The 22,676-nt window shown below is 41.3% G+C and overlaps 1 protein-coding gene across 3 annotated transcripts in view; it reads left to right on the top strand.

Annotated features, from left to right (window-relative positions):
- Positions 1-22,676, top strand: part of RECK (reversion inducing cysteine rich protein with kazal motifs) — a 79,440-nt gene that overhangs the window by 30,615 nt on the left and 26,149 nt on the right. For all 3 annotated transcript variants that reach the window (XM_060199194.1, XM_060199195.1, XM_060199196.1), the window contains 4 exons: positions 12,175-12,208; positions 14,343-14,540; positions 15,402-15,669; positions 18,306-18,485. In XM_060199194.1, coding sequence (XP_060055177.1) covers positions 12,175-12,208; positions 14,343-14,540; positions 15,402-15,669; positions 18,306-18,485 — 680 coding nt within the window. The remainder of the gene's footprint in view (positions 1-12,174; positions 12,209-14,342; positions 14,541-15,401; positions 15,670-18,305; positions 18,486-22,676) is intronic.

Raw genomic sequence — 22,676 nt, 5'->3', positions numbered from 1 at the left:
CACACACCCCACAGCTACACAGTACTACACACACACACACCCCACAGCTACACGGTACTACACACACACACCCCACAGCTACACGGTACTACACACACACACACCCCACAGCTACACAGTACTACACACACACACACCCCACAGCTACACGGTACTACACACACACACCCCACACTACACGGTACTACACACACACACCCCACAGCTACACGGTACTACACACACACACCCACAGCTATAAGGTACTACACAGACACACACACACAGCTACACGGTACTACACACACACACACCCCACAGCTAGACGGCACTACACACACACACCCCACAGCTACACAGTACTACACACACACACACACACACCCCACAGCTACACAGTACTACACACACACACACCCCACAGCTACACAGTACTACACACACACACACCCCACAGCTACACGGTACTACACACACATACACCCCACACTACACGGTACTACACACACACACATACCCACAGCTACACGGTACTACACACACACACACACCTCACAGCTACACGGTACTACACACACACACACACCTCACAGCTACACAGTACTAGAGACACACCTCCCCCCACCCACCCCAGAAAAAAACACGTTTACATTTTTCTCTCGTTTCATGCTGGATGGTTCCAATACAGCGTCTCATAGACACATTAGAGCCCTGAAGGTACTGCCTGCTCTTTCATCTTCCACAAGTAAATGGCTGTCAAACTTTAAAGTGTTGCCTCTGAAATTGACCTTAACTCAGTCCCCTTTCCATTGGCTCAGTTGTTACCTTACCTCCGACCTTTATACCACTCTTTTTTTTATATTAGCTTTGTTTATTTATTGGATAGAGACAGCCAGAAATTGAGAGGGAAGGGGGAAATAGTGAGGGGAGTGACAGAGAGACACCTGCAGCCCTGCTTCACCACTTGCAAAGCTTTCCCCTTGCAGGTGGGGACCGGGGGCTCGAACCTGTGTCCTTGTGCATTGTAACATGTGCGCTCAACCAGGTGCATCACCACCTGGCCCCCCTTTATACCACTCTTAACTAGTCAGTGCCCCACTAGCTTGCTTTCTTTCTTTCTCTTTCTTTCCTTCCTTTCTTCCTTCCTTTCTTTCTTTTTTTCTTTCTTTCTTTCTAAGGTTTTATTTTAAGGAGAGAGATCCAGAGAGGATGACACAGAGAGAAAGGCCAGAAGAGTACTCAGCTCTGGTTTCCCGTGGCACTGGGAATTGAACCTGGGGCCTCAGAGCCTCAGGCACGAAAGTCTTTTGCAGAATCATATGCTTGCTGTCTTCTCCACCCCCACCCCCACCCCCAGCCAACGTTCCTACCTTTAAGTTCACCTCTCACCCACTTTTTCCACTTCAGAGTGATGCCAAGTGTGGATTTAGTATGTAGGTTAGTGATAGAGTGCATGCTTCACAGTACGTGGATTCAGTCCTTGGCACCATTCACACAAAATAAAATAATAAATGCATTCCAGATGTGGCCAGTCACTCCCTTCTTACAGCTGTTTAATAACTCTTTAATTCCTCGGCCTGGTGTACTGTGCTCGCTCTGGCCTGTGTTTCTTCCCTTTCTGCACTAGCACCTTGCTTTTTGTAATTTTCCAGAGTGAACATGTGCTAACATGTCATGTTTTTATTTTGTTTTTTGGACAGAGACAGAAATTGAGGGGGGAAGGGGAGACAGAGTGAGAGAAAGGCAGAGAGACACCCATAGCACTGCTTCACTTGTGAAGCTTCCCCCCTGCAGATGGGGACCAGGGGCTTGAACCCGGGTGCTTACATACTATATAACGTGTGTGCTCAACCAGGTGTGCCACTATCTAGCCGAACATGGTCTCCCTCGGTTGCACAACCTGATTATTTTTCTGAAGTCCCCTCTTCCTGAGTCCTTCCTATTGCATTCCCCACCCCCAGTCTTGTAACACGCATCACAGCCAAGTCCTCCTAGCAAGGGAAGACTCATTAGTAGTCAGGAACTTTGCAGGCCACTTCCCTTAGAAACAACTGTGGTGGAGTTATTTATACTACAAACATCAGCAAATAACACAGATCAGAATATCCCCCACTTTTCTCTGTAAAAGCTGGTCCCAGCACCCCACTACCCCACACAGCAGGCAACCTTGGCTTCAAATTCTGATTTCAGTGTTTTTTCTTTAAAAACTTTCATACAGAGCTCTCTTCTTTCCACAAAAAACTGGTGTAAAAGATAAAATCGATTTGCTATTTCTAGGTTCCTTATATAATGGAGCATAGCATGTTTTACCTTACAGGGTTTATTATTTTTTTTTGGCGGGGGATGTTTGTTTTGTTTTGTTTTACAGAGATGGGTGCAAAGTCAGAGAGAGTGAAGGAACCCACAGCATCAAAATCCCCTTCAGTGCACTGGGTAGCCCACTGTCCGAGTGAAGTACATGCCCAGCCCTGAGTATTTCTCATGTCACCGTCAATATGAAACTCGTTAGCCCTTGGGGCGCAGTCCGTGTCTCCATTATTTTTGCATCTATGATTTGTTCGTTCATTCAACATTGATTTGATTGATAGACACCGAACTGATACACTTAACGTACACCAGGGAATATTCTCAGGGTATAGCGATAAAAGAATTTTAGTTGCTCTGAGCCAGAAACTCAGAAGTTGGTCTATGGGAAGAGAGAAGTAGTCCAGTAGGCAGGTACATTGCTAAAAGGCTGTACAAAACACATCGGAGCCTGGAGAGAAAAGAAAGAAGGAAAGAAAGAAGAAAGAAAGAAAGAAAGAAAGAAAGAAAGAAAGAAAGAAAGAAAGAAAGAAAGAAAGAAAGAAGGGAGGGAGGGAGGGAGGGAAGTGGGGAACACAGTGGGGAAGTCTGCATAGCAGGAAAGACTTTGATGAGCAAAAATTTCATTCTCTGGCAGTATGTCTTATGATTAGTATTTTTATAGATGCACTTTCTAAATATGGTGCTAGACTTCAAACTCGGGGTCTCCTGCGTACACTCTGCTGTGGAGCCACCTTCCTGCTCCAGTTTATCTGTGGAGTTGAGGCTTGTTTTGTATGATGCTGGTGATCAGACTCAGAGCCTCCTGCGTGCAGTGCTTACACTCTACTTCTGAACCACTTGCCTGGCCCCAAGACAGAAAAAATTTAATGGATTTTCCCCCCTAGTCTGGACAGCTGAATCACACAATGTTCTCTGTTTCATAGCGAATAGCGGCTATGTGGAAACCACGAATTAGGCATTCTTTCAAGAAGTAGAGAAAGTACTGAATACTTTCTGTCTCACAATAATTTGCATAGTAAACCATCCATAGTCTAAAACAAGAATGATTTATTGTTTACTACTCATATCAGGGTCTGCTAGTTCTAATTCTGACTGGACCTTTTTCTTCTTTTTTTTTTAATTACCTTTATTTATTTATTGGATAGAGACAGTCAGAAATCGAGAGGAAGGGGGAGACAGAGAGGGAAAGAGACAGAAAGATACCTGCAGCCCTGCTTCACCACTCGCAAAGCTTTCCCCCTGCAGGTGGGGACTGGGGGCTCAAAGCTGGGTCCTTGCACATTGCAATATGTGCACTCAACCAGGTGCACCACCACCCGGCCCCCTGGCTGGACTTTCATGATAGCTTAGCAAGTCAGCTCAGGCCTGGTTGGTTTAGGACAGCCTTGACTATGTCAGCTCAGCTCTCCTCTGTATCTGCCCAGCCCTCTAGCAGGCTAGCTCAGATGTGTTCCCATGGTGGCAAGAGCTCAAGAGAAATGGGGACGCACACGTATATGCTCAGGTTTCTGCTTACTTGAAGTCAACTACTGTTCACTTGACGAAAGCAAGCCACATGGAGTTAGTGTGCTCGGAGTTAGTGTGAGACAAATGTCGGGGAATGTGAAAAACTGGAGTCCTTGTGTTCCTCGTAGATGTCACGTGCTTTGATGAAACAACAATCTCTTTTTCAATGACACCCTTGTCATGATAGTTAACTTTTTTACATTGTCCACTCACTTAGACTTTTGACTTTTTGGTCAAAGAAACATTTTGTAGCCATTTACAAATGTATCTATTTGGGGGTTTCTGGTGTGTGTGGTGGGGGTGGGTTGGGCGGAGAGGGAGAGAAGGAGAGAAAGATATGGGTCTTATACATACATAATTCCACCACTTCTGGTCTGGTCTTTCCTTCCATCGATCCACCCTTCCTTCCTTCCTCTTCTCAGAAAGAGGGAGAGATGAGAGCGGGAGGTGAGACAGAGAAGACGAGGCAACCAGTCCTTTTGTACCATCTGTGGAACTTAGCCTGGTTCCATGCTGTTCCCACATGGTGTCAGGACTTGAACCTGGAGCCTCACACATGGTAAGGCGCATGCTCCATCAGCCCCAAACATCTCTGTGTCTAAAGACCACTTATTTAGTTTCTCCATTCTTCTTAGGAAAATGGAAAACATTACACTGAGGGGAAAATTCAGTTCATCTTTGGGAAACAATTTTCTTTAATCATTTATTAGGAACAGAGCAGTCCCTTTGAACTAGTATGTTTGGGACGAGGAACTATTTAGTAACAGTTCATAAAATGTGCTCTTTTTAGGCCTTTGTCCAGAAGTGACTAAACTGTCCAAAACAGACCTTTTTTGTATAAGCTTCATGTGACCAGAGTTTATTTAGTTCTCATCATTACCAAGACTGGGAAATGAGACTGTCGTAGCCAGGTCGTGGGCAGAGAGAACGGACTGACACAACTGGATAAATAGAAAGTGATCACTGCAGTAGAAAGGTGTGTGGCCAGAGAAAAAAATCATTCAGCTTCATCTGTGTCTAAACAAGAGACTGAGCCAACAGAGTTTAACTCCTACATGTACCCCAATGGCTCTTTCCTCCAAAAGGCAGATCTGAGAGGAGTGAAAGTTAAGGTAGAGAGCAGGGGTAGATAGCAGAATAGTTATGCAAACAGACTCACATGCTTGAGGCTCCAAAGTCTCTAGTTCAAACCCCCACACTGCCATGAGCCAGAGCTGAACAATACTTTGGTAACAAGGGGGGTGTGGGATTAATACAGAATTCTCTCAATTTTTTTTAACATTTATTTATATATTCCCTTTTGTTGCCCTCGTTTTATTGTTGTAGTTATTATTGTCATTGTTGTTGATAGGACAGAAAGAAATGGAGAGAGGAGGGGGAGAGGGGGGGAGAGAAAGATAGACACCTGCAGACCTGCTTCACTGTCTGTGAAGCGACTCCCCTGCAGGTGGGGAGCTGGGGGCTCGAACCGGGATCCTTATGCCATCCTAACGCCCAGAATTCTCTCAGTTTTTATTTCACTTTCAACTTTTCCACCATGTTTGCTCTCAGGTTTCTAGTCCCAGTGGGGGAGCTTACTAGACTTCTGAAATCAGTGGCACTAGGGCAAGAAGCTGGCTAATGAAAGCAGCTGCTTCAGAGATTTCACTATCAGGCATATGTATGATAATACTAACCTCAAGAAAATAATCTCCAGCTTACAGTGCTGGTTTTAAAAATAGGCCACTAGATATTTTGGATATAGATTCAGTCATACACTGGCTAAATTCAGAAAAATAACCCCAAGTCCTCTTGGAGTATGCTGTCCTGGGGAAACTGGCAGAGCAGGCTGGGCTCTGGCCTGGCCTGTGTTCACCCTGTGTTCACTGTGTACATGTATGTTCGGCTGTAGAGAGAAGGCTTTCAGATTGAAGCTCTCCTAGATGCTGTCAGTTCCAGTACACTAATGCCTGTGATGATGTGGTCAAACCTCACCTCAGTAACAATGTGATTCTTAACTATTCTAGAGTAAGATAAGAGGGTAGGATGGGGAGTCAGGTGGTAGCACCACAGGCCAAGTGCATGTGGTGCAAAGAGCAAGGACCATGTAAGGATCCCGGTCGAGCCCCTGGCTCCCCACCTGCAGGGGAGTCTCTTCACAAGTGGTGAAGCAGGTTTGCAGGTGTCTGTCTTTCTCTCTCCCTCTCTGTCTTTCCCTCCTCTCTCTACTTCTCTCTGCCCTATCCAACAACGACGACATCAATAACAATGATAACTACAACAATAAACAACAGGGGTAACAAAAGGGAATAAATAAATATTTTTTAAAAAGCGGATAGAATGTGCTTCGTGTGTAGTAATCATGACACAAGTTCAAGAGACTGCAAGTATAGACTGTTAACTTCTGTTTTGGCCAGCAGATGGCGCAAAGACATTTGAAAGTCTTAATAGTTAAAGCCAAGACTTTTTATTTACATTGTTACTCTTATTTTATTTTATTTATTTTTTATTATCTTTATTTACCTTTTGGATAGAAACAGCCAGAAATCAAGAAGGAAAAGAGAGATAGAGAGGGAGAGAGACAGAGAGACACCTGCAGCCCTGCTTCACCACTTGTGAAGCTTTCCCCCTGCAGGTGGGGACCAGGGGCTTGAACCTGGGTCCTTGCGCACTGTAACGTGTGCTCAACCAGGTGCACCACCACCGGGCCCACAAGACTGTCTTAAGAATTGAAGAGGGGAGTCAGGTGGTAGCACAGCACGTTAAACGCACATGGCGCAAAGTGCAAGGACTGGCATAAGGATCCCGGTTCGAGCCCCCAGCTCCCCACCTGTAGGGGAGTCGCTTCACAGGCGGTGAAGCAGGTCTGCAGGTGTCTTTCTCTCCTCCTCTCTGTCTTCCCTTCCTGTCTCCATTTCTCTCTGACCTATCCAACAACAACGACATCGATAACAATAATAACTACAACAACAATAAAAAGCAACAAGGGCAACAAAAGGGAAAATAAATAAATAAATATAAAAAATTTAAAAAAAAGAATTGAAGAGACTATATAGCTAATGTGTAACTCGTGTGTTTGTCTTAAGCCCTGTAAAAATTACTAGTAGTAATTTAGACAATTAAATGATAGAGTTACGTATAGTTTTTACATTAATACAATTGCCTGAGCTTAGGAGTCTTCTACCAAAAAAGAGGGCATGATAAGAGTCTATAAAATCATTTATAAATTTTATAAATCACTCATTTATTGAATACTGTTATACAGTGTACACCACAATGCTCCTCCGTCGGTGGCTTCATTTCCCAAAGTTGTGGCTACGCACCATAAACAGTAATCCATAAATAAGATGTCCAATGAGGTATTTTGAAAGTTCACCTTCATATAACCTTTATTATAGTATATTGTTAGAATCGTTTTTAATTATTGGCTATTATCATCTCTTACCATCCCTAATATATAAATTAAACTTTATCATACATGTGGATGTGAGGAAAAAAGCATAGTATATGCAGGCTTCAGTAATACCTGTGACCTCAGGCCTCCACAGAGGGTCTCAGAACATGGTCCCCACAGAGCAGCAGAGAACACTGCTTGAATGAAGAACCATTCTTCTGAAATGTAAGATTAATGAAAATAAAGATTTTTTTTTAATTCTTTTTCTGAGTCATGGCATTGTCATACCTAGTAGAGCACACACATTACCATGCACAAGGACCTGGGTTCAAGTCCCTGGTCCCCACTTGCAGGGCAGAAGCTTCATGAGTATGAAATAGTGCTACACGTGTTTCTCTGACTCTATTATCATCCTCCCCTCCCAGTTGATCTCTGTCACTATTTAAAATAAAATTTTAAAAAGGAGAAAAATGACCAGGAGCCATGGTTTCCTCATGCAAACACAAAACCCCAGTGATGACCCCGGTGACAAAAAACAACATACAGTAATCACTAACACTAGAGTTGCTGTCTTGTCGAAATATAAAAGTTTTGATTCAACAAATCACAGTAGACCTATGCATTAAAAAAAAAATCTTATCAATGAACACTAAGAGAAATGAGAAATACTTAGAGAATAACTCTGACATCTGGGGGTAATGCCAAGGGAGACAAGCCCTTCTCTACCGCAGATCAGCAAGCTACATAAGCAAATATTTCATGCTGATAGGCCCTATTCCCTGTTGTCGAGGCTTCTCTCCCTCCCCCCCCCTTTATTTATTTGATAGGCCTGAGAGAAATCGAGAAGGCAGGGAGATAAGAGACCTGCAGCACTGCTTCACCATTTGTGAACTTCTCCCCCCCGAAGATTGGGACCAGGGGCTTGAACCCAGATCCCTTTGCATAGTAACATGTACACTTAACTGGGTATGCTGCTGCCCAGTTTCCCCACTCTCCACCCCATGATCTCTCTTTTTTTTTTCAATTAAATTTGTGCCTTAATGAGTGGATTTTGAGGGGTTCAAATCATATCTCAAGACTTGTAAAAATAATGGCCAATTTTTTTCTTTTTTTCTTCTTTCTGTCTTTTTTATGATCTTTTTTATTTTATTTTACTTTTAAAGATTTTATTTATTAATGAGAGAGAAGGAGAAAGAGCCATACATCACTGGTATACGTGCTGCCAGCAACTGAACTTGGGACCTCATGCTTGAGAATTATTTTATTTTATTTTATTTATGTATTTATTTTTAATACCAGAGCACTGCTCAGCTCTGGCTTATGGTGGTGTGGGGGGTTGAACCTGGGACTTTGGAGCCTCAGGCATGAGAATCTCTTTGCATAATCATTATGCTATCTACCCCGGCCCCATGATCTCTATCAGTTATTCCACCCAAGTGTGAAGTAGCTTTATGCAATATGTAAATGAATGTTTTATGATTTCAGTAACAACTTTCTGTATAAAATCAGTCAGCTGGCTGTGTTCAGCCGCTATGCCATTGTTTACTGAAATATTTGTGGATGAAAACGAGTATTTGTGAGTGAGTATTTCTCCTTTCCAGACCTTGGTCTGGCTTTTGTCAAATAAGGAATTAGAATAGATAGTCTCTGTCAGGCAGTAGCGCAGTGGGTTAAGCGCACGTGGCGTAAAACACAAGGACCTGCATAAGGATCCCGATTCTAGCCCCCAGCTCCCCACCTGCAGGGGAGTCACTTCACAGGCGGTGAAGCAGGTCTGCAGGTGTCTGTCTCTCTCTCCCCCTCTCTGTCTCCCCTCCTCTCTCCATTTCTCTCTGTCCTATCCAACAACGACGACATCAATAATAACCATTATAACTACAACAACAATAAAAACAAGAGCAACAAAAGGGAAAATAAATAAATATATTAAAAAATTTTCATTTTAAAAAATTAAGAAAATAAAAAAGAATAGATAGCCTCTGACATTCAGGTTTTGTGTCCTTTCATACCTCTCTCTGGAATTGAGTGAACCAGTGTGATAGTCCTTTTATTTGTGGGATCGTTTCTAAAAGTTCAGCTCGGATATATTTCTAAGAAGTCTGAGCAGGGTTTCCCAGTGTAGGCGCTCTTGGTACTTTTTAAGCTGAGTGACTCTTTGTTGTGGGGGAAGCTGTCCTCTGCATTTTAGGACACTTCGTGGCAGTTCTAGTCTCTCTCACCATTAGATACCAGGCATATGCATCCTTTCCTTGTTCTCTCCCAGTTGTGACAGTCAACTATTTGACCTTACTACATGTCCCCTAGGCAGCAAAGTTATTGACAACAGCTGCTGTAGAGACTTGAAGAACACACACACACACATGAAAATAGGACCATGTAACCCAGGTTGAACAATAAAATAATGAACATTTCTTCAGGTATAAAGTAAAAAGAAAGAAAGAAAGAAAGAAAGCTACCTTATTAGAAAAAGCAGTAAGTATTAAATTCACCCAATCATGAGATCTCTAGCAAGAATAATTCATACTGAACCAATGAAACCTTCACTAACTCTAGCCCATAATACCTGGGGGATTTGTTTGACTTTGTCTTAAGTGAATAAAAAGTGTGCTTTATTACTGGAGCTGAGTATTATTTAGTAAGGAAATTGATTTGGTACCACTTCATCTAACTGCTTTGATGAATTAACTCTTAAAAGTAGGTTTGCACTTTTTTGTTTTGTTTTTCTTTTGTGCCTCAAAAAAAAAAAAAAAACTTCCTACAAACTTTTATTTATTTATTTTTAATGAAATTATATTCCATTCCAGGGTGGGGGTAGATAGCATAATGGCTATGCAAACAGACTCTTGTGCCTGAGGCTCTGTCAAGTCCCCGGTTCAATCCCTCGCACCACCATAAGCAGAGCTGAACCATGCTCTGGTAAAAATATATATATATATATATATATATATATATATTCCAGAATGCTGAAGCTTGGAAGTTTGGTTTCAAGTGTAAGTAAACCTGGCCCTTAACCAGTGTACATTACATAAGCACCCTGTGATTTAGCTATGATTAAAATACAAGCTCCCCTCTATTCAACCATGAGTATGCTCTTGATTTCTGTCTTATTTGTACACATAGCACTACTTTTACACATCCGTTCTCTTCCAGTCGTGATTTTAATCATAGTTGACAAGTCCTGAATATCCTAATGACTTTGTAAAATGAGCCTTTTGTTTTTCTTAAGTTCCTCACAGTGACCTTAACCACCTTGTGATGTTTTCTGAACAGAGACATAGAAGTCTAATTCTAGCTTACTAGCTTACAGTACAGTTGTCACCACATAGGTACAATTTCTCATCTCCTTGTGATGGGTGTCTTTGCTAACTTTTAAAAATATGACTTGTGACTCCTTTCTCATTGTGGATATATTTACTCCCCCCCCCAAAAAAAAAGTCTAATTCTAGTCTCATGCTCTGCTTTTGACCTGTGGAAATCTCTTCCCTACTGATGTTTCTCTGAGAGGTGAAAACTAGTGTCCATGAGTATTCTCTACATGGTATGTAGAACTGTAGAGAGAGTCCTCAACTCTGGCCTCATGACCGCATAAGGATCAATTTTGAGGGGCTGGGTGATGGCTCAGTAGGTTAAGCACGCATGTTACCGTGCACAAAAATCCAGATTCGAGCTCACAAGCAGTGAAACAGGTCTGCAGGTGTGTTTGTCTTTCTCTCTCCCTCTTTATCTCCCCCATTACTCGCAAATTTCTTTCTGTCCTATCTAATAAATTTCTTTCTGTCCTATCTAATAAATTTCTTTCTGTCCTATCTAATAAATTTCTTTCGGTCCTATCTAATAAAATAGAAAGAAAAGGAAAAAAAAAAAAAAGGTTGCCAGGAGCCAGCTGGGGCCCCAGTGATAACCCTGGTAGCAATTTAAAAAAGAGAATCAATTTCAAAAACTTGTGTGAAATTTGGATTTCTGCACTCCCCTCCCATATTCAGATTTTTCTGTGAAGGGAAAGGCCTAGGGAACCCAAGTGATACGAGTGTATAGCCATGCTTGAAAATAATTAGAAATGATCTCTAAGGCACTTTCAACTCTAAAATGCTATGGAGATATCACACACACACACACACACACACACACACACACACACACTTCCCTAACTCCCCTTGTTAGATTTTTCTCCTAGAGTTATTTTACATCCTATATGAAATACATGATGATTATAGGTGGGCCATTAGGTAAACTTAGTTTGGAGACTTCCGGAGGCGGGGCTACGGAGCAGCAGCAGCTGTCTCCTCTCCCGGGTCAACTAGGAACACCAGAGGAGACCACCTGGGACCGCAGCAAGGCAGGACTAAACCGACTTCAGGGACCCACCAAATCACCGGTCATGTAACTCAAGTTTTGGAGAGGGAGGAGGACCAGGAAAGGAAGTGATTCCTTTTGCATGAAGGTGGAAAGTATTGCTGAGTGTGAGCGATCATCAACAAGGCTGTTGTCATAGCCTGTTCACTGTGTGAATAACTTTTTGGGTTCCTAGCACAAGAAGGCTGTTCCAGGTATTGAGGCCACAGCCATGAATAAAACAGGCTACATTCTGTTCCCGGCCCCATGGAGTAAGAAAAAAAAAGTTAAGATTCCTCTATCTAGAGCAACCATGATTGATGTCAAGAAAAGTTTAGCAAGAGGGACAGGAAGTACTGACCTGGGTGTGGAATTTCTGTCTTTTTTTTAAAAAAAATAATATTATTTAAAAAAGAAGAAGAATTTTGGTCTGATATAGCATGATCTATTTACAGTTCAGGTTGGTAGTCCCGACCCCCAATATGTGTGTGTTAAAAGATGGTTTCTCTTCTCACCTTGTATTATTTCATAGCTTCATAGCTTCTTTGTTTTCAGTTTTAGATTTAGAGAGAAATAAAATAGTCTGATAACCTGATTTCTGTGTAAGCATAAAATGGAATGAAATTAGAAATTCTGTGCACTTACTAATTTCTGCTTGTTTTTTCTTTAATTTACAGAATGCTCTTTTCAGTTGCATTAGCAGAAATGAAAGTAAGTATATTGTCAGTGATAATATAATCCATCCAAAGAATAAAACCTAGTTTACAGAGTTTGATTCAGCTGCTAGAAACATTGCCAAGCACCTGGTATTATGAAGTGGCTAACTGGCAAGCCACCCGGAGGAAAGTGTGCAGCAGGATCCTGATAGGCTCTTTCCGAGAGAGAGAGAGAGAGAGAGAGAGAGAGAGAGGGAGAGAGAGAGAGAGTGTGTGTGTGTGTGTGTGTCTTCACGGACTGCAGCAGGTGCCAGGCCTAATTTCAGGTTTCAGAGCAGGTTCTAGTGCTGTATGGGGGAGAAGATCATGCCCCCCCTTAAATAAATAGTCATTTTCAGAAGTCTAAGCACTCCCACCTGATCTGATACAGCACTTGCCTTGTGCCACCTCTCAGCTGAGTTAGCAGGTGTCCGTTGACCACTTGCTCTGGACTGCACAGACACCCATCTGTGGACATACAACCCACAGATAACTCTGGGACATGGAGGAGATAGGACAGCAGCAGTAATAAAGTGCAGCAGATGTCCAGAAGAAGAGATGCTCAGGCCAGGTGACTTCATGGAGTTGGTAGCCAAGCTGGACCTTTACAAAATGGATAAGATGAGCCGTGGGGAAGGGGACTGTAGATGAAAGGAATAGTTGGAACAGTTCACCATAGGAAAACCTGTGTGAGGAACAGAACTGTTTGGCTTACAGTGAGGTGAATGAAAGTGTAAGAAACAGCTGTCTGTACCCTGTCTCAGTGGAACTTAGTTCAGGGGATCCCAGACTCTGCAATGCCATCTTATGTCTCCCACCACTGTACCATGGTTCTCTTCAGCCTCCTGCAGATCCCATGGTCTTTCCTGTATCTTTTGCTCTTCATTATAAACCCCCACTGGATTTGCATCCCCCTCTCCAGACGCTCTCTTAGCTCTCCCCAGATACCTTCAGTAGTCCTTCTCAATTAAAACCATTTATGTATTTTTCATGGAGGAGAGGGGGAGAGAGAGAGAGAACCAGGGCATCACTCTGGTTAATGCGGCACCAGGGGTCAAACTGAGAACCTTATATCTGCAAATTCAGTTTGCTGTGCCACATTCTTGATTTTCTGGTTGGTTTTTTTTTTTCTTTTTACTTAAAATTATTTTACTTATTATTGGATAGAGACAGAGAGAAATTGAGAGAGGAGGGGAAGATGGATAGGAAGATAGACAGAGACACACCTGCAGCTCTACTTCACCACTCATGAAGCTTTCCCCTTGCAGGTGAGGACCAGGGACTTGAACCCAGATCCTGGCACACTGTAGCATGCACACATAACCAGGTGCGCTACCACCTGGCCCCTTCATTCTTGATTTTTAAGGATGTATAAATACAGAATCATATTTATTATATCTCAAATATGGACTTTTCAGAACTGAAACAGGTTGTATCTATTGTAAAGACTTTTGATTTAAGCATATCTTGGAGTGGCTCAAATAACATAAAAATTTTTAGAATTCTGTTTCAAGGTGTGTAGTTCTAGGATTGTCAAGTTTATGCAGTGACCCTCAGTTCTTACTGGTTCTGTTGCACACATGTGAGGTATTTGGGGTTTTATTTGTCTTGCTTTGCTTCTAAACACCTACAAATTTAACATAGAAAGAAAACTGTTGTGGTGGTTCCCAGCATCCATTCTGGCATTTGGGGAAGCCATTTTGACTATGGAAGACTGTCCTGTATGTTGCAGATTATTGAACATCCCTACTTCCTATATACTGAATGCCAGTACTATTCCCCAACTTATCAGGAGCACCAGAAGCACGTTCACATGAATCAAAACTCCCTTAGGGGAATGGCACTACTCCTATTGAGAACCCCTGGACTTGCATATATTGAATAATGGCTTTCTTATACCTCTGAGTATCTGAATACTCCTATGGCTAAACCTAGTGCTTAGTACTTATCTTTAATGACATGGTCTGGTTCTCAGACTCAAAGATATATCTCAGTCTATTATGTTGATGATCTATTCCTCTTTCCTTTCCAGTCAACATTTATTGAGCATTTACAGAGACATGTCACTCGTTATCGTGTTGATTTGTTCTTAGTAAGTAATTGTTCCCACTTCAACTTTGTCTCCTTTCTTTCCCCACCGCCCACAAAAGTGGGCTCAGTCTGTTGCAGCTATGCGGGTCATCACACAAACTGTCGTGAATACTGTCAAGCCATTTTCCGAACAGACTCTTCTCCTGGTCCATCTCAGATCAAAGCAGTGGAAAATTATTGTGCTTCTATTAGTCCACAGTTAATACACTGTGTGAACAATTATACCCAGTCTTATCCAATGAGGAATCCAACAGATAGTAAGTAAAAGAGACATAGTTCTCTTATTTTAATACTTGATAAAAATAAGTTGTAATAGTAGAACCAAATTCCATTTCTCTGGGTAATTATATTCACCATCTTTATAAAATAAAACTTCAGAAAAAAATAAGTTGTAAAAAATAATGGAGTAAATTTATATTTAGCTTGGGTAATTTAAGAAACACCAGGCTTCTTTTGGTGTTAAAGTTACTTAGATTGGACATTGTCACAGCTGTAAGTTGTTAAGAAAGAATTGTCAAGGGAATGAGGAAACAGACTATTTTGAGGGTGAGAGAATTTGTTGGAATGGATTTGTTGCTCAAAAAAAAAGGACAATTTCTTTTTAATATTTTATTTATTAATTAATGAGAGAAGGAGGAGAGATCCCATGACATGCAGGAGGGGCCAGGTGGTGGTGCACCTGGTTGAGCCAGTACGTTACAATGCATAAGGACCCAGGTTCTAGTCCTTGGTCCCCACCTGCAGAGGGAAAGCGTCATAAGTGATGAAGCAGGGCTACAGGTGTCTCTCTGTCTCCCCTTCCCTCTGAATTTCTCTCTGTCTCTATCCAATAAATTATAAAATAAAGGGAGGAGGAGGGAGAGAGAGAGAGATCCCATAACTGGAGATGGTCTTGAATTCTTAAAATAGGTAATTGCTATCTTGTCTAACTTTTTACCTCCTCACCTACTTGCTGTACTGCAAAGTGATTCAAAGAAAATTTAGTGAACCTTTTTATACAGTAGCTATTGGCTTATTGCTTAGTGTTGTGATGACTTTCAATCTAATGTGTTCTTACATTATGAGCAGTGCATAACATGAGATCAGCTAATTAAACCACTCATATTTTGGAAATGTAGGTTTATATTGCTGTGACAGAGCTGAAGACCATGCTTGTCAAAATGCCTGCAAGAGAATTCTGATGTCTAAGAAAACAGAAATGGAGATTGTCGATGGCCTCATTGAGGGTTGTAAGAACCAGCCCTTGCCTCAAGATCCTCTTTGGCAGTGTTTTCTTGAAAGCTCACAATCTGTTCACCCTGGAGTCACTGTACACCCCCCTCCCTCTACGGGCCTTGACGGGGCTAAATTGCATTGTTGTTCTAAAGCAAACACGTCAACCTGTAGGTCAGTATCTCATCTTCCTTTATCAGAGTCAGTACAAAATAGCATTTTAATTAATGACTGTAAATCCAGCAAATGTGTATTATTTTCTTCCTCTGTGTACTGAAGAGTGTAGAAAATATAATATCCTTCAGTATTTAGCAAATATTTCTTGAGTGTTATCGTAGTTTTGTACATTGAATGCTAGAGATGTTGTTTTAGGGCTTCAAGTCTTAGCATTCATGGGGCAATAATACTTAGAGATGATGAAATGTGGACTCTCCCCTCAAGGATATCATTAATGTGTTTTGATCTAACATTGAAAAGCTACTACTATCTTTGTTAAATATGGAACCTCACCAACCTTTTATATAAGCTGACAAATAACTTGGATTAGCACTGTAGCTGGATTAACACTGACAGTCAAGTTACATGGTTAGTTACATGGTGGGGCCCATGACTTTAATAATAATTTTTGCTTGAGTTTGATAGCTAACATGGAGGTGGGCTAAAACTATTGTCTAGGAAGATGGTGTCAGAGTTAAAAATAAGGCCAGAAAGCTGGACTAGGGCAGAGAGTAGCTCTCAAACTTGAAGAAAGTATGTAAATACAATTAACAATACAATTTACCCTATCTATCTGACCTAGGGCCCATATGTATTCATACTTAGCACAGGAGCCTGTCCAACCTCTGAGTCCCTGTCAGTCTGAGCTCGCAGTCCATAGTCATTATGTGCTTTGGAAATAGCCATTATTTTAGCTCTAAAGACTCACTTATGTTGCTTTATATTCATTAAGTACTGAAAATAAGAATACTGCTCATTAGCCATAATGGTTTATAAAACCTTTGGAATTCATAAGCCTTTGCCTGTCAGCTGGTAACATTCTAGGCTGAGCTCATTTCAGGATCAGTCTTCTTCAAGTGACAGAGTAGGCTAACCCAGCCTCCCTTCAGAGAGTGCTGCTTTATCATGAAGACAGGTTCCTGGGGAGGCCCACAAGAGAGCTTATGATGGCTTCCTGCTGGTAGTGACCAGTGATGGTGGAGATGGGGATCTATTAGAAGTGTAGGCCCCGAAGTAAGGATCCCAGTTTGAGCCCCCGGCTCCCCACCTGCAGGAGAGTCGCTTCACAGGCGGTGAAGCAGGTCTGCAGGTGTCTATCTTTCTCTCCCCCTCTCTGTCTTCCCGTCCTCTCTCCATTTCTCTCTGTCTTATCCAACAACAATAGTAATAACTACAACAATAAAACAACAAAGGCAACAAAAGACAATAAATAAAAATGTAAAAAATAATAACTTGTCTTAAAAAAAAAAAAAAGAAGAAGTGTAGGCCCATCATATCTATTTGGGAATCCCAGGATTCTCTGCCTAGAACCCCAGATGATGGAGTAGCCTGGTAGTGACCAAAAAAGGCTACCAAGTGAGCCAGTTTCTTGCCTTTATCCAGCTTTTGTAGTGCTTTCTTTATTGACAAGGTTAGACTTTCTCCCGGTTGTTAAAGCGTTGCATGTAATTTGTTGTATCCAAACTGGTATTAAGTTTATGGCCTCAAGTTAGGGAGGAAATATACCTAGGATTTTACTGGGGTCTGTGTTAACTGATAATCTTTAGAAGAAGCACTGTATGCAATTGGCCAAGAGATATACTGCAATTATATATCTCACCTAACGGACAATTATTGTCCTTATGACAACCTTTATTAGTAAACTCATCAACAAGTAAATGCACTATGTGCTTCTAAGTTCTCCCACTTGGCTCTGAGCAATGGTTTTTTTTTTTTTTTTTTTTTTTTTTTGGGGGGTTTTTTTTTGGTTTTTTGCTTGCTTTTTGCAGTTTGTTGTTGTTGTTTGTTTTTTAAATTTATTCATAAAATTAAAAAAATCAACAAGACCATAAGATAAAAGAGGTATAACTCCACACAGTTCCTACTACCAGAGTTCCATATCCCCTCCCCTCCCTTAAAAGCTTTCCTGTTCTTTATCCCTCTTGGAGCATGGACCCAGAATTATTACGGGTGCAGAAGGTAGAAAGAAGGTCTGGCTTCTGTAATTGCTTCCCAGCTGAACATGGGCATTAACAGATTCATACTCCCAGCCTGTTTCTATCTTATCCTAGTGGGGCAGCGCTCTGGGGAGGTGGGGTTCCAGGACACATTGGTGAGGTCGTCTGCCCAGTTAAGTCATATTGGTGTCACACTAAGTGCTTCTTAATGAAGTTTGAGGATCTGAGTATGGTTTTGTTTCCAGTGATTACAGTGAAGGCACAATATAAAGTGGAGTTTATCTCCATGAAGATAGCAATAACTACGTTTTCCCATACTTTAGGGTAAAAAAAGGACCAGAAATATAGAGGTATATAATTGGGCCAAAAATAAGAGACTAAATCAAGTACTATAATTAAACATTAAATTTACCACTGAGCTTTCTAGCAAACACGGTAACCAGGGGACAGGTGGGGTGATAGAGAAAGGTTAGCTTTTCCATGGGGGAGATCAGTTATTCTGGTTCTTAATTATAAGAAGTGGATCCTACCCAGTCTTTGGGGTTTTGTACTTGTTTTATGTATGTTCAAAGTACAGTTCAGAGAGTTAAAGTTTTTTGTAATTTAGATAGTAATTCGTCTCATCTATATGTTTCTGCATCTGTGCTTTTATTTCAGGGAACTGTGTACTAAGCTTTATAGCACAAGCTGGGGCAATACACAGAGTTGGCAAGAATTTGATCGCTTTTGTGAATATAATCCAGTGGAAGTGTCCATGTTGACCTGTTTAGCAGATGTTCGAGAACCTTGCCAGTTGGGCTGTAGAAACCTTACTTACTGCACTAATTTCAACAACAGGTAGGATAAAATTATTATACATAGAAAAGAAATAGGTTATCACTCACTATCTTGTTTTTAAATAAGTGCAAATATGGTTTTAATCTGATTTTTGTTCTTTCTTACTTAAAGTGGTGGTATTTTTTAAAGAAAACTTTGTTGTTTACCTGTGTATGTAAGAGAGAAAGAGGCCAGAACGCCACTCAAGTCACATGTAGTGCAGAGGATTCAACAGGGGACCTCAGGCTTGAGAAACACATCTTCTACCTCCTGAGACTGCCTTCAAGCAATAGTACTTATTTGTAGTTTCATCATTAAATGCTATGTTCTATCTGCTCAGTCATCCCTGGGAAAGGATGTACTGCAACAAAGTCTTTGAATTTAGAGATACTTGAAGCTCCTAGATTTCAAAGAAATGTTTCTGCCTCCAATCTATGATTCTTCCTCTCTCCCTACTGTTGTGCTTTCAGGGGAAATATTTCACTGCAGAATAAGCCATTATGAACTATCTAGTTATTCAAATGCCTTTCTGTGAACAGTTACTTAGAAGGGTTGACTAAAGCCCCCACTTAGTAAGTTTCCTGTATCATACAAAAATATTTTCTTTTTTTCTTGGATTATGTATTATAGGGCAGGGGTAAATAGCATAATGGTTATGCAAGGAGGCTCTCGTGCCTGAGGCTCCAAAGTCCCAGGTTCAATCCCCCATACCACCATAAACCAGAGCTGAGAAGTGCTCTAGTATTTAATAAAAAATCAGGAATTATGTATTATAAGAGAAATTAAGTCAACATAATAAAAGACAGGGTTGGGTATTATAGAATGGCCAAGGAATCAGTCATTCAAGAGGATTTAATACTCATTAACATCTATGTGTCAGGCCCGAGTGATAATGTGTTGTTTTCGATGGGTTATGTTGTTTTCGCTGGGCTAGCTTCACGGGTGGGTAACAGACGACCAGGGACTCATGGTTGAGCTGTAGGCAGTATCTCTTTATTCATGCAGGACGCAGCACAATCTAAGATGAGCTAAGCTAAACTCAAAGTACAGTACTGTAAAACTCACAATGCTGTCTTTATATATACTTCCCAAGTAGGGTGGAAACAGGATGTGACATAGAGAGGGTGGAGAGAAAAGTGACTGGTGAAAATCAGGGTGTGATAAAGAAGGGATCAGGGTGTGACAAGGAGGGGGGGGATGAAGCAAAAACATATCATGAAACAGTGGGGATTGAACCAATGCCCTGGAGGGAGGTGCTTGTTAACAGCGGTTATGTAAATAGAATGAAGTGGTTATGTAAATAGAATAGTGTTAAGCAGGGGGGATTTAAACCAAATGAAACAGAAGGGGTCTCATGCATACCAACAATAATGCATCTAGTTGAGTGCACATGTTACAGTGTGCAAGTACCAAGGTTCAAGCCCTCGGTCCCCACCTGCAGGGGGAAAGCTTTCCAAGTGGAGAAGCAGTGATGCAAATCTCTGTCTCTTCCTTAGTATCTTCTCCATCCCTCTTGATTTCTCTGTGTCTCTATCCAATAAGTAAGTAAATAAAATATTTTTTAAAAAAATCTATGTATCAATGAAGGAGTGTCAAAGTCTATAAAGCAACTATTAATAGAACTGAAGAGATACATCAGTAACAACAAATAATAGCAGGAGGATTGACACCCCACTCTCCCAAATAGATCAGCCAGAAAGAAACTAAGGAAATAAGAGCCTGAAATGAGGGAGTCAGTTGGTTGTATCTACTAGACATCACAGGGCTTTTCGTCTCAAGAAATTGGAATATAGATTCTTCTCAAGTCCACTTGGAACCACTCAAGGATAGATTATCTGTAGGCCATAAAACAAGTACCTACAAATTAAGGAGTATTGAAATTATTCTAGCATCTTCTCAGACCACAATAGAATCAAACTAGTAATCAGAAATAAGAAAAAGTTGTGGAAATGTCAGAAATATGGAGATTCAACAAAATCTTCTTAACTTTTGGGTGAATGAGGAAATCAGAGAAACAATTTTTGAATCTCTGGAGACAAAGGAAGAGGAAGACACAAGCTATCTGCGACAGCATTACTAAGAGGGGAGTTCAGAGCAGTAGAGATACACATCAGGAAAAAGCTTAAATAAAGTATATGAACTCACATTTGAAAGATCTAGAAAAAGAAGAAGAAATGATGCCCAAAGTAGAAGGAGAGTAGCAGGACCAAATGACATTAAAAATAAACAAAAATACAAAATGTCGATGAATCTAAGAGTTCCTTCTCCAAAAGGACACTAATTAGGTAGTAGGGACCTGACTTAGAGATTGAGCGAGATTCAGATCTGTAAAGTTAAACTTGGACACTTGGTTCTAGCTAGTGATAATAGCAGAGCAGTTTACATCAGACTAACACTCCTGCCAGTACCAAGTATGAACTCTTTCTCTGAAAGAATAACTATTTTTGAAGGCATTGGAAGGTACACAAGAGAAAAGAAAGGAGGAACTACATCTCTTGAAAGGGATAGACAGTGTCCGGTTTTTCCTTCAAAGGTCCTCTTAGTCCTCTTGATAAAGAACAGAGTTCAAAGAGAAAGTGCTCAGCAGTCTTATGCTGAGGAGCTACAGGGACCTGAGTTTGGTTACCAGAGTAGCTGAACTTTGAAGGGGAAAATCCCAGAAAGGAAATAGACAGAAAAGGATACCCATAATCTGCTGAGTGACTCCTAAAAAGAACCAAGGAGAAATAAATGATAACTGAAGGTTACCTAAGGTAAAATAAACAGAGTGTAGCAACCCCTCATTGCTAGACAGAACTTAGAATTCAGTCAGTGCCTAGTTAGAAGGGACTAGTAAACACTGAGCTTTCATTAAAACTCCATAATGACTACACTTTAGGAATAAGAGCCACCTCCTGGGTCTGTGGATAAAACTGAAAACCCCGGGCTGGGTGGTGGCACACTTGGTTGAGCGCACATGTTGCAATGCGCAAGGACCCGGGTTCAAGCCCCTAGCCCCCACCTGCAGGGGAAAAGCTTTGCAAGTGGTGAAGCAAAGCTGCAGGTGTCTCTCTGTCTCTCTTCCGTCTCCACCACTCCCTTCCCTCTCAATTTCTGGCTGTCTCTATCCAATAAATAAATAAAGATATTTAAAAAAAAAAAACCGAAAACCCCTACTAACACCTGAAGCCATACCTCCACAAGAAACACACACACACACAGTATTCCTTCAAAAAGGGTTAAAACTTTGACTCTCACAAAATATCGTGCATCCAGCAAGGACCCAGATTTGAGTGGTAGTACCACAAAGAGTCGGTTTACATACAGAAGTGTAGGGCTGTCCTCCCAGAATTCAGTAGTATGTAAACCAATGGTAAGTCAATAAAATTTGATTGATAAAAGAATCTTGCTGCTAGGGCCCACACTGAATCTTCATATGTTCCACACTGACAGCTGCTGGTGAATTGTATACACTTCCATCTTATTATGGCAGCAGAAGATGACAGTCTGGTGGAGGATGAATTGTACTGACACATATCTCGGAAAGCTATAACACTGAACCCTGGTGACAGTAACATTTTTGTAAACCAAGGCCCTTCAATAATGTGACTGGGGGAGAAAAGGTTTTTTTTTAATTTTTTTTTAACTTTATTTATTCCCTTTTGTTGCCATTGTTGTTCTATTGTTGTAGTTGTTGTTGTTATTGATGCCATTGTTGTTGGATAGGACAGAGAGAAATGGAGAGAGCAGGGTAAGACAGAGGGGGAGAGAAAGACAGACACCTGCAGACCTGCTTCACTGCCTGTGGAGCTACTCCCCTGCAGGTGGGGAGCTGGGGGCTTGACAGGGGTCCTTACACCCGTCCTTGCGCTTTGCACTGCCTGTGTTTAATCCGCTGTGCTACCACCCAACTCCTGGGGAGAAGAGATTTTAAAGACTTCTTCTAAGGAAAAAATAATCAGGATTTTCCTAATAAGTTAGTATGCTGGGCATTTACCTGTTACTTCTCAGTAGAAAATAATTGTTTCCTCAATTACAGAAGCCAGACCTTCCACCTTCTGCACCCCACAATGACCTTGGGTCCATACTCCCAGAGGGATAAAGAATAGGAAAACTAGCAGGGGAGGGGATGGGCTACGGAGTTCTGATGGTGGGAATTGTGTGGAGTTGTACCCCTCTTATCCTATGTTTTTGTCAATGTTTCCTTTTTTTTATAAATAAAAAAAAGAAAGA

Source organism: Erinaceus europaeus, chromosome 10 (assembly GCF_950295315.1).
Source record: "Erinaceus europaeus chromosome 10, mEriEur2.1, whole genome shotgun sequence".
Taxonomy (NCBI): Eukaryota; Metazoa; Chordata; class Mammalia; order Eulipotyphla; family Erinaceidae; genus Erinaceus; species Erinaceus europaeus.
This window is presented reverse-complemented; position numbering and strand designations above follow the sequence as displayed.